This window comes from Apium graveolens, chromosome 6 (genome assembly GCF_009905375.1).
Source record: "Apium graveolens cultivar Ventura chromosome 6, ASM990537v1, whole genome shotgun sequence".
NCBI classification, from domain to species: domain Eukaryota; kingdom Viridiplantae; phylum Streptophyta; class Magnoliopsida; order Apiales; family Apiaceae; genus Apium; species Apium graveolens.
Genome location: NC_133652.1, coordinates 109,173,766 through 109,187,171, shown reverse-complemented (window position 1 = coordinate 109,187,171; position 13,406 = coordinate 109,173,766). Strand labels below are relative to the sequence as shown.

General features: G+C 33.7%; 2 protein-coding genes across 2 annotated transcripts; both read right to left on the bottom strand.

Moving 5' to 3' along the window:
* Positions 1-8,515: 8,515 nt before the first annotated feature.
* On the bottom strand, positions 8,516-9,127 carry LOC141665381 (uncharacterized). The gene has a single exon (XM_074471368.1). It carries the CDS (start codon positions 9,125-9,127, stop codon positions 8,516-8,518), a length of 612 nt encoding a protein of 203 aa, XP_074327469.1.
* Positions 9,128-10,390: 1,263 nt separating this feature from the next.
* Positions 10,391-12,443, bottom strand: LOC141667238 (acid beta-fructofuranosidase 2, vacuolar-like). Its single transcript, XM_074473646.1, has 5 exons — positions 11,590-12,443; positions 11,262-11,423; positions 10,948-11,183; positions 10,737-10,824; positions 10,391-10,633 (listed from the first exon to the last, which is right to left on the bottom strand). The coding sequence occupies exons 1-5, from the start codon at positions 12,313-12,315 to the stop codon at positions 10,454-10,456; spliced, it is 1,392 nt and encodes a 463-aa protein (XP_074329747.1). The 5' UTR covers positions 12,316-12,443; the 3' UTR covers positions 10,391-10,453.
* Between the last annotated feature and the right edge of the window lie 963 nt (positions 12,444-13,406).

Genomic DNA, 13,406 nt, shown 5'->3' with positions numbered 1-13,406 from the left:
AAGAAATAAAGGGGTGGTTATTTTTTATTTTATGGTAGACTTTTTGTGTATGGGGGCCATCACTATCATCAAGAGCGTGCAATAACAGGAGGGGAAAAGCACAAAATCATGAAAAATTGAGAGGCGGTTGGTCAAATTTTAAAGGTGAAAATTGAAAAAATTGCAACATTTTTGTAAATTTATTTATCAAATATTGAGCGCTTTTTGTGGAAATATAGGAATGAGAACGAAAAGTATGAAAATGGGGTAATAGTGTTGGACAAACTTAATATTTTAGACTAAGTTGTGAATCATTTTGAGACTCTATATGAGTGAGACACGTTATGTGTTAGTGGTGTGTATTTATTGGAACGTATTCTTCTCTTCGAGGGGATTCCAACGCATGTTAACACGCTCAAAATGAGTAAAAGGTGAATGAGAATGATATTCCAAAGTTTTACCTTTTAATATGAAAAGTGGTTTTGTACCACATCGAAAGTAGCACAAACCTATTCCTTAGTTTTTCTTATAAATACCATGTACCACATCGAAAAGAAAAACAAGTCATTTCAAGCCTCTCTTTATAAATAGAGTCTTAGGGCACCAGTTTTATTAAGTCAAGGAAATAAGAGTCATCTCTTTTATTCTTGGTCTCTTTAGTCTTAAATTTTTCCAATATTCCGGTGATAGTTCTCGGGCTCAGTTCAAGTTTGCTGAGAGTATATTCGATCTATCGATTATACTAGTATCTCGTTTTATCCTGGGAAGCAGGTCGCTAAACACGGATGGTGCGGGGCGAAACTGCTTTAAGCAAACAGTTTTCTGGACTCGAGATTAAATCCAATCTCTGTTTGTTTTCTCAAACCCTTCTCCTAATTTAATTGTTAATTCTTATATGCTTATGTGATTTAAGAATTAGCAATGTTCTTATGAATTAGTTATATATTCAATATATATATAATAATGTCTTTATCGTACAAGATTGATAACAATCTTAAAGCAGTTTTCTTCAATTTTCATACTTTCTTGTGAGTAGACGCAAAGGTCAATTTGACTGTTTAAATTGGATTTATTTATGGGTATATGAGTGGCCATTATTTGCCTCATTAATTAAATTAAATTTAGTGCGTTAATTTCTTTGATCACTTGTTGCCATGTGCTTGAAATTAATATAAATTTAATTTTAAGTGGTGCTTTGTTTAAGTATAACAGGTACGAGGCAAAAGTAAGCACAAAGTTGTTGGATAATTGGTTTCTTATAAGGCTATTGATGCTTTAATGATTATTGATTTATGATCAACTTATATTAAAGTGGACATATTTGGTGACATCTCTCTCTGGTTGATCATTATAAATTGGTAGATTAAACCCAAATTTATAATTCGTCCATGTTTTCGCTATTAATGGATAGCTTATTATGTTTTGTTAACATGGTGATTGATTTCTTAATTCTGAATTGATTTTGGAATTATTAGTACACTGATACAAGAATCGTATATGATATAGTTTACATGCGTGTTTGCAAGTTCATAACATGATATTGCTATGCAATTAAATGATATGGCTACATAAATGTGACCCTTCATGATGGAACTTGATTATTTGGTGATTAATATTTTTTTAATCATTGTTAAATAATGTGACGAGGTGGGCAGCTGAAGTGAACCAGATTTACAATTGCTCAGGATTCTCCACATTAAAAAAACCCAATGGGCCTGGAGTACAGGTTATGGGTCGGCACATAAATTATATTTTTCTGGTTGGATTTTTCCTCCAGTTAAATAGTAATTTCACGTGTTGGTGTCGGCCTGCTGCGGCAGTGACACACGAGCCTATTATAGTGATCCATATGATACTTAATACGGCGAATATTGATCTCAGTAGTTATGCTGAATTTCGGAGAGAATCCGAAAAGTTGTTAACCCTAACGCATCAGTTGATCAAGGATCACTGAATGTGGGGTTATTGAAGATTTATGTTCTTCCTTGGGCCTTTTATGGTTGTACCAGTAGGTGAGCCAGAAATGTAGGTTCGTGTGAACCATGTAAATATTTTAGAGAAATTCGGTAATTAAATTTTAAATGATAAGAACCACGGGAAGTTCTTTAAACATGATATTAAAATCTTATAGGTTTTAATGAATGACGTAAAACCTGCTCAGATGAGAGGTAGTGACACGATACGTGTTTACTGTCTGGTTTGATAGTAAAACATTTATCACTCGTACTCGTAGTCGAGTCAATATTGAAGCTAAATAGAGAGATGTGTGCTCTATAAACTCAAGGGTAAATCCAACTTAATACAGATAATTAAGATGGTAGTGAATAAATTTGATGATGAATAATCACCGGGCAAATTCTGTTTGCAACGTGAATATTCATGAGGTCGTTGCACCTTACTCGCATTAAATAAATGGAGTAGATGCAGGCTTGAGTTGCGCTCTGAGAGAGATGCAAAACGATTGTGATCAGCTCAGACTATCACTGAATTTGAGGATATTAGTTACGAAGGGCCAATCGTTCCTTAAACATGATACCACAGAAGGAAATAATTAAATTTCCTATTAGTTTTGGAATATTTTCTGACATTCTGTAAAATATTAAAATTGTGGGGTATCTAAAATAGAAAATTATTGAATTTTCTATGAATAGTGGAATGTAATGAAACATTCTTGAAAATAATTGAAATGTGGGGGTATCTCGAAACTTGATACCAATACCTCTGTTGGTAGCATGAGATCCAAAATCAATTGAGATATTTTGGATGGATACATAGACAATGGTTGAGTCTAATAATATCCGATATATGAATCTAATTTTTGAGATTCGTAAGAATACTATTACAGAGTTTAGGAATGCTTATGCGATAAGCTAGTAGATCCTAGTAGATCTGTAATTAAAAGTCATTTAAATGAACTTACGAGTTATTGGATGAATGTGATGATGAACCTGCAGAGAGCAAAAGACTTGGATAATTGCTAGTCCCGAATGTCTTGATAATTTGCTTGAAGGTGAACTCGTAAATTTAATAGAAGCAATGCGCTTCTCGTATAATTTCTTGATAAGTGAATATATCAAGAGAAAATTTGACTATTACTAAGAGTCAATAAATCAAGATTTTCTAGCACGTGTACTAGAAAATGGATTGTGCATGTTCTCTCTATGTCCTTTGTGGGGGAAAGGATGTTAAGAAATAGAGAGAGTGGTTCTGTTTGACAGAATTTTGTTTAAAAAATATATAGATCTTCTTACGAGATAGAAGCATTATGACCCAAATGAATTTTTAAATTGGGAAAATATATCTGGGTCTGAAGGAAGTATAAGGTCAGACTGATACAAAAATATTACAGTCGAAAGTGATGACCTTATATAATTTATGAAATATTCTCGAGTTTTGAGAATAATGTTCATTAAGATGATACTAAAATTATCGTATTGTGAAATTTAAAAGTGCATTAATGAACATTGAGATGGTCTTTCTAAATAGATATTTGGAGAAATATCTATTTACGTGAACCCGAGAGTTGCTCTAGATAAAGCAAGAGTAGAAAATCTGTATTTTCGGTGATCATGTTGAGTGAAACAACATTGACACGAAATAATGGCATATTAAATTTGATATTGCTATGATAAGCAATGGCTTCAAATAAATGACATGGTTGCCATTTTGAGGACGCTCAAAATTGGTTGCTATGTGAATAAGGATTGCCAGTTTAAGGACGCTTAAACTCGGTAATGATGCAAACTGAAATTGCTGGTTTTTGGGACGCTAAAAGCTGGTAATATCAATAACAAGTGAAGCCTTAAGTAATAACTAGTAAAGTTATTACTTAAATGTGAAATATGTCAATATGAGATGTCAAACTGATTCAAAATCAGAGAATTGACAAGTGTGCATGTGTTATTTACACATGATATGCAAGTCATAATTGATTGCATGTGAGTGATCTGATCATTACGAGAAGTAATGACAAGAGGATCATCTCTGAAAATCTTGATGAGATTTGAAAAGTTTTTATTTGAAGATTACAATCTTCGTGACTTTAAAAGTTTTAGATGATACATGTCACATGTTGGTGATGTGAATTTTGAAGAGATCAACGAAGCTAAAGTTGTCATAACTGGAATGGATTTATATTTATCCAAGCGTAGATGAACAAGGATCTCTCAAGAAGGATTGCAAGTTTGTTGTACTTTTTAAAATTGTACAAAATTAGACATAGGCTATACAGTTGGTAAACTGGGTAGATGCACGAGTACAATGGAAATTGGTCACTTGGAAGTGATTGCAATGAGATTTAAGGTGTATGATATGTGCTCGTGAGCTTGGACTGCAATACGAAAGATATCTAATTGTACTATGTGAATATAGTACGGAAATTAGATATTTGACTTTAAGAACTTAAAAGTCATTCGAGAATACATTTCACACTTAGCAGTCGTGTCATGGAAATCCTAAACTTAGCTCGATTCATGATGGAATACGAGTCTGGTGCATAAAATAAATACAGTTAAAAGGCTGAGTAGCCACTTTGTAAGGATATTCCTAAATGACAAGGAAAATGTGTCTTCAATATGCATATATCGTGTAATCAATATGCAAATTGGGAGATCACATTATTGTGTATAAAATGGTATGTCTCACATCTATGATGAGGACATAATACCATTAAACAACTATTCTCAACGGGAATTATCATGATTGACTATGTAAAGTCAAATGATAATGTTTGGATCCACTGACCAGATGGTTAAACTGAGTGAATCTGTTTAAGACAAGGGAATCTAGTTAGACCGAGAGATAGTTGTCAAATCATCGAGAGGAATGAGCCTTGCCTATTGCTTAACGGCGTCATGGTGGACACCCAACCTTGCTGACTGGAGATCCCAAGAACATGGTTCAATGGGACAACTAAATCATGATGACTAAATCATTGTGGGGGTAACCCCTGGCCTATTTCTATGATGATGAAACAGTGAGACCCGTAAGGTATGAGGTTAAGCTTTATGCTTTTAATGATCTTTGACGAATACAAGGATTTCAAGTTTGAATACATAATATTCGGTTGAGTAAACGCGGGTTACTCTATAAGATAAAGATCACCTATGTAAGAGAGAAGTATGGCCGCTTCAAAGGAGAATTGCGAGGCACAATTCTTTAGAAACTCTTGCAGAACCAGGACGATGTTCCAGGGCCAAAATGGACATAATCATGAGAACTGAATGAGTCAGGAAAGATATAGTGATGAGTATGTCATCGTTTACACAAACGGTCGAACAGTTCAAGGACATCGCGTCATACTGTCTACCAGTAAAGTCGATATACTTATTCGAGCGAAGGTTCAGGGAGCATTCTCTACCTATCGTATGCTATATCTGACCGCCGGAACTATCACCAAGTCAAGCTCCGCGTCTGTCTGTCTATGTGGTGTCTATGTGGTGCGTGCTACTGGACCATCAATCTCATTTGTGGGGGATTGTTGGACAAACTTAGTATTTTAGACTAAGTTGTGAATCATTTTGAGACTCTATATGAGTGAGACACATTATGTGTTGGTGGTGTGTATTTATTGGAACGTATTCTTCTCTTCGAGGGGATTCCAACGCATATTAACACGCTCAAAATGAGTAAAAGGTGAATGAGAACTGATATTCCAAAGTTTTACCTTTTAATATGAAAAGTGGTTTTGTACCACATCGAAAGTAGCACAAACCTATTCCTTAGTTTTTCCTATAAATACCATGTACCACATCGAAAAGAAAAACAAGTCATTTCAAGCCTCTCTTTATAAATAGAGTCTTAGGGCACCAGTTTTATTAAGTCAAGGAAATAAGAGTCATCTCTTTCATTCTTGGTCTCTTTAGTCTTAAATTTTTCCAATATTCCGGTGATAGTTCTCGGGCTCAGTTCAAGTTCGCTGAGAGTATATTCGATCTATCGATTATACTAGTATCTCGTTTTATCCTGGGAAGCAGGTCGCTAAACACGGATGGTGCGGGGCGAAACTGCTTTAAGGAGACAGTTTTCTGGACTCGAGATTAAATCCAATCTCTGTTTGTTTTCTCAAACCCTTCTCCTAATTTAATTGTTAATTCTTATATGCTTATGTGATTTAAGAATTAGTAATGTTCTTATGAATTAGTTATATATTCAATATATATATAATAATGTCTTTATCGTACAAGATTGATAACAAATAGAAATGAGAATGTTTGAAAATTCAAGGGGAGAAATATATGATTTATCCATCTTAAGCGAATAATGTTCTCATTTCACATAATAAAATTATTAATTTAAATACTAAGATATGAGAATGAGATTCCAAGTTTTGTTAACTGAACTTATTAATCATGAACCAAGCACTCCCAATATGTTGATGTGATATTTAAGTAAAAACATAGGTATAACATATTTGTAACCGGATTTCGTAGCAGTAAAATTAATTTGTGAAAGAAAATGATAAAAATATAGAGGGAAGGAACGGATATTGTGGGCCATGCCAGCCAAAAGACAGTTGAAAATGAAGAGTATAGTGCCTTTAACACATGTGTACAATACCAAACATACATCTTCCCGTTGAAACTTTCAATTGGATATGTAACAACAGTACTACGCCGCAACAGATAATAATACCAGTACATGTCATCTAAACTGCTAATGCGAACAAATTGCAGATGCTTGGAGGGATATGCATGCAGTACTGGGGTTAAGTTTTGTAATCGGTCCGTCTAATGAACAGGCTGCAAATTACTAATTGTCGTAGAATGTTAAAAATCTGTTTAGAAGCCTTTGATTTAAGATTACCAAAAACGAAAACACAAAATTCCAAAGCAGAGTAAAAATTGTGGCCCCAAACTTAAAATTTCATTGGATCGAAAAGAGAAAACGACTAATTTATTTGTAGGAACAATCTGAATACGTGGCTTGAAGCCAACGAAGGATCCCAACACCTTCCATTCCAACTTGAATTGGCCTATGTACTAGTATATTTTATACTCGCACCATGTGCCTGCCTTCCACTGCCATATATCTGCATTTCTTCCCTCATTTAATAAAATATAATCTTCTTTTTTTGAATGTTCAGAACAGCAACTTAAACTTAGCTGTAATTGATCAATCATTTGGTTAACTGTTAAATGATTTGTTTTTTCTAATACATTAAACTACGCATACAATTCAAAGTTACGCTTCCGTTATACTAAACATTCAAGACTGGAGGACATTCAAGCACATTCAAAATACTATACTACTAACAGTTAACCTTTCTATTTGATCTCACAGTATACGACTAATTTTCAAAAACGCTTGGGTGTCGGTTAAATTATGTAAATTTCAACTTTACTAACGAGAATGCTGTGTTAATTTATTCTCGTCTTAAAATTTCACCATCTTTCTTATTTAATAGGCATGTACCAGATCAATTTTGGTGATGGTGACATTAAAGAGATAGACATGCGTTTTCATTATGTTCAAGTCTTTAACTTAAGCTAATGAATAATTGTGTAAAAATCTATGACAAGGTGCAGAGACGAAATCAAGTGGGTAAATCTAGTCTGAAGCTTGGGCTAGACTATTTTTTTTTTTAATTATAAGTTTTTTTTTATAAAGACACAATGTAACAATGTTAAGTTAAAAATTTACTTTAATCCACAGCCAGTCTCACCAAATTAACGATAAATATTTTATAATTCTAGCACCGAAGGTGGTTAGTGAGCAGTCACCGTCAGCTAATGCAGGGCACGATCTTTTCTTGTTAAAAAACTCGAGTTGTTGGTAGTTTACAATTTACATGTATGCCAGAAGATTCTATGCACCTTAACATTAATTTTGTCAAGTACTAAATTATACTACTATGTTTGCATGATTGAATGAACATTGAACACACAACACCAATGTCAAAATACAGCATGTATTGGTTGTCACGTTATGCTCTCCATCAAACACACAGTCACGTACACGTTATATTACCAGTTTCCAATAACTGGACTCTATTTAAATGAATTAGTCCAGAAAATTCTACTTAACTTCTCCTTGCACAAACACTTCATAGTCAATCAAACCAAAACTGGTGATTATATAGTAATGCTTGTGGTTGGATTCCAAATTTCACCGTCATATCATCGGGGTGGAACCAGGAATCTAACATGAGGATCAAAATAAATAAAAATAGAAAATATACCGATTTATTTGAGATATGCACGTCTTTCTTTGATCAAATAAAAAAAATCAATGATCTCCTCGGCAGAAATGATCTCCGCAATCTCCTTTTCAATATACACTATCAAATAATCCCTAAGAAATTCATCTTTCATTCGATTGCCAGACTTGTTTTCACAATTTTCATAGCAGAAAAAGCTCGTTCAGATGTTGCAGTAGATGCTGGAAGAGTCAAGACAAACCTTAATAATCTATCAACTAATTGATACATGTCAGTTTTCCCTGTGGTTACCAATCCATGACATAAATCACCAAGAGTAGACAGATTCTTTAAATCTGGATGAACCGGAACATCTAACCCGTAATGTTGTAGTTCACACTATAGATGGATTTTTTCATCTCCCAAAAAATCTTCTGGATAAAACTTTTCAGCTAACTTGCAAATGTTCTCTATGTTGAAAGATCTGTAACCATCCCTAGGATTTAGTGATGCAATTAAAATGAGAAGCTCCGTCATTTGTTCATTGAATTTATTGTTGAGCTCCTGTAATTCTTGATCTATGGCAGCTGTAAAGATTTCTACTCGGTAATGATGTTCCATTGTCACCATTTGCTTTTGTTTTCCTTGTCGACGAAGAGATTTAAGCACATCGAAATAGGGAGCATTCATATATGGAATCAAGATAGTATGTCGTTCACAAAGTGATCTCACATTTTCTAAGAGACTCTCCCAACCATCACTTCTCAATTTTTGAATCAACATCTTTGTAGTGGAAACCAGATGCATGGCATTTAAAATATCTTGAGACTTTTGTTGTAATGCTCGACAAAGTAGATCAGTAATAACCATTATCTCCTTAACCACATATAAAATAAACACAAATTCATAAGACATTAACATTTTAATAGCACTTAAAGCATCACCTTGTTGAGAAAAAGTTGTCCCTTGAGCAACAACGTCAATTAAAATCGAGCGAGTAGCACCATACATTTTTAGACTTTAGTTTTAAATATTTTTTTTTGTTTATCTTATATGTTTATTTATTAATTATTAAGATTAATGAACAAATTCCATGATTTCTATCTAATCAATATTATTTTGAATGAAATAATTAACAAAATCAATAAAATTTTGTATAATCAATTCTCAATTTCAATTTTTTTTTTAAATCTAGGGGGACCAAAAAATTTTTTGATAGTAAATTTTAAAATTTTATATTAAAATTTTAGGGTTATTCCGCAGTTGATAGAGACCGGGGCTCCCTTCGGTCCCCGAGTTCCTCCCCTGCATATCATAATTGTAGGAAGCAAATATGTTGGAAAAAAATGATGCATATTACTGGAGATGCGGTTCTAATATCAGCTTAAAGATAGAAACTATGTCAGTGTCGTTTAATTTTTGACTAATTTCTAGCCGACTACTTTGTTCTTTTGATACCTAACGAAAACTTTTCGGTAAAAACGTTGGAAATCAATAACTTGTCTTTTCAAGTTGGAGTTTAAAATTTGAGTAATGGTGGAGGTAGTTACAAATAATTGTTTCAAAATGACATTAAATGAGTAATGTGCTAGTATGTAATAATTTTATTGATATTGTTAGTGTGAATATCGGGTCCGTTTATATTTTTTCAATCAAAATTTGATATGTGACATTTTATAATTATTTTGATAACTCATTTTGTACTCTAGTATTTTCCTTAATTTTTTTGGAGCCTACAAATAATGTTTGGACCCGGCTTACATAAATTTAGTTGAGTTCGAGTTTCTTAACGAGTTTTCGAGTTTTTCGAAATATTTAAATACTTGTATGAATTGAGAAAAGCTTAACCCAACATTATCAGGTCTAATCCATTGAATTATATTGTATATATAGTTGAGCTAGACTAAAATCAAGTCAACTTTGAGCAGAATTTAAGTCAAGTCCGAATCAAACAAGCCGGTTCGGAGTTAAAATCGTGAAAAACTTCGACCGACTCGAAATCCTTATGGAGCTCAAATACTTTTGAATTTGAAATTGAGTTGGAGTCGACTTGGTTCAAATTACCCCTAATTGTCTCTGGTGCCCATTGTCTCCGGACTCTGCTGTGATACACCAGATTCGCGAGACCACTGTGCAATGGTGTGTAGACCATTTATTCCGTACCTTTTCGTTATTTGGATTGTGTTATTTACCCTATATTTTGATCCAACACTCTTCATTCTTTCATTATAAATTGTATATTGATGTAAAACGTAGATGACTTGCTCATGAAAATGGAACAGAATAATATTTTCATTTTGATAAAAAGAATAAAATGAGTTACAAATGGAAATGCCTTTAACTTGAAGCAGTGCTGTTCATCTGCCAAATATTAAGGGAAGCAGTGATTCTAGCTTCACTGGCATTATTAAACAAGAAAATCTTAGCATTATCGTCGAAAGCTTTCGTTGGATAAACCCTGGAGGTGATACATGTCCTCCCTCCCTGAGAAAAGCTCTCCACAATAGAATGATCCACCTGAGAATTCGTATCAATTTTAATCCAAGTTAATATCATACATTGTCTAACTTGGCAGCATAGACCAAAAGAAGATAAGTTGTTCCGAGAACATAGAACTTACCAGAATCCTGACTGTCAGTTTTTCACCTGTGAGTACCGGAACTGTGCTGCCATAGATTTCCTTGTCGACATCAGTTGCCTTGGAAGACCTACAAATATTCATGGTTAAAATTGCAGATATTATATGTGTATGAACAGGATTTAAACCATAGTTTTTCGTGTTGACATCTAATCGACGCCTTATTAATAAATAAACATCTTATTAAGCACACCTCGAAAGATCAGCACAGAAGAAGGTATGGAGATTTCCATCCGACCCTTTAACAATGTAAAAATATATAGGTGTTTGCTCAGAAAGATCTTCATAAGCAAGAACCAGCAAACCAAATGGTCCTAATGCGCCACGTCCAGCAGCTCCCATACTGCTATTACAATTATACACCTCATTTGTTTTCTGTACTCTCTCCAAGCTTTCCTTATCAATCTCAAATTCAGCTGTAATATCTAACTGCAATATGACATATACATTATCAATCTGAATGTGTTGTTTTATCTCTCATATGCCAAAATCATAAATTGTACAAACCTGACTTGTTGAGCCAATTTGAAGTGGCACAACTGAACCAGCATTAAGTTCCACATTTTCAAAACTCCTATTACTTGATCTTAGTTCGTTTACCTCTTCAACAGGCCATTGAAGTAAATTGCCACCAGTTTTATCATCAAACAATACTGTCCTTGGAATGCCCTGTTGAGCATAGCACCATCAACTTCAGGTACTGCTTAATTGAGATGTAAACAAAAATGCTTGATTGCATAAATCTAAAAACAACTCATTTAACAACTCACGCTCAGGTTACAAAAAGATCAAACAAAAAAGTTTAAACATAATACAAAAACAGGAAACAATTTACCTGAACGGATGCCCAATCCTTTTGAATGTCGCTACTGTTACTATCAGTTTCTTTAATCCAACTCCACAAGACTCTTCTATTCTTGTTTGAATCGTAAAATGTTTTTGAAGCATAATATATACCATAATCATACCTCAATCCGATACCAACATCTAATTTTGGATTATCCGGAACCCAAGTACCCTTAACCGGATCATAAGTTCCAAGTGCATAATAATCAATTCTATCATCATCAAGACTAGCCTTCATAACATATTTCACTCCATGCTCATCAAATGAATTGTGCACCCCATTTTCTCCAGGTTTTGGAACCGGGTAAAAGTCTACACATTCCCACATACCAGTACCCTGAACCTCATGTAACAACCCGTCTAAAAGTGTAATATTTTTAAAATCTGCCGTATTATAAACCAATGAAATGCCGGTTGTATTAAGCTTTGAGCCAACTAGAAAACGCCACTTTCCCTCAGGTGTTAGCCATGCAGTTGTCGGGTCACGGAAATCCTTAGAACCGATACCAGGAGGTGGTTTTAGAACCGGATTATTGGGATACTTAACCCATTTAGTAAGGAGGGGATCAGATAAATTAGCGGGATATGCTAGATTCTGCACTTGCACTGATTCATTGGTTGATCCAGTATACAACACCATTATTTGACCATTAGGCAGCATGGTAGCGGACCCTGTCCAGACACCGTTAAAATCGTACCATTGATCAGTGGCCATGGCAACCGGAAGATCATCCCAGTGGATCAAGTCCCTTGATGCAGCATGGCCCCAAACAATTTTTGGTCCCCAATTTGCACCATCAGGGTTGTACTGATAGAACAAATGGTACCATCCTTTGTAAAATAATGGACCTGCCAAAAAAACATCTAGAAACCATTAATAAATATACAATTACACGAAAATTCGCTGGATTCTTATCTGAACCAAAAGTGAAAAGGGACAACTATATGATTATGAGGACAAATGGGAGTTGGGCAACTTACTGTCAGGATCTGATCAAAGTAATGAAGAGCAGATTTATTGGCGCCATAAATAGACAGAACAATCGTCCAAATCCAGTGCATGCAAAACATGGAAACAACAATTAAAAAGATGCATGAGCAACATTAAACCGTGTGTATTCAATTGTGGTTTTAAAGATTTTTTTTTAATTTTGAAAATCTACGTTATTCAAATTGGATTTTAAAAATTTATTTAAAATCCACAAGTGAATTTTTTTTTTTAAATCTAGGGTATTCAATTTAGATTTTAAAAAGTCATTAAAATCTGGTGGTATTTAATTTAAATTTTAAAAAATTCATTAAAATATGATGGTATTTAAAAATTTATGGATTTTTTAAATGTTATAAAATTGTAGATTTTGATGGATTTGTTAGTGTATTTATATTTTCAGTAATTTTAGTGAAATCCAAGAGATTTTGATGAATGTGTATAAATCACTACTCAAACCCGTAAGACACCACAACCACAAGAATAATATCAATAGACATCACACATTAGACGTCGGTTAACTTTGGCACTGATGTTAAAAAAAGTATTGACATCACCCCGTATTTTTGTGATGTCTTTGTAGACATCGGTTATAATTAAACATAGCTCAATATATGTTTAATATATTTTAATAGGTGTAATTTAGTTATTCAATAATTTTGTTATAGCATTTTTTGAAAAAATCATCACATAGACATCAGTATTTTTCACTAAAATCGATGTTTTTGTGACAAAAAACATAGCTTATGATGTGTTTAATTAGGTGTAATTTAGTTATTAAATAATTTATTTATAGCATTTTATGTAAATAATCAACA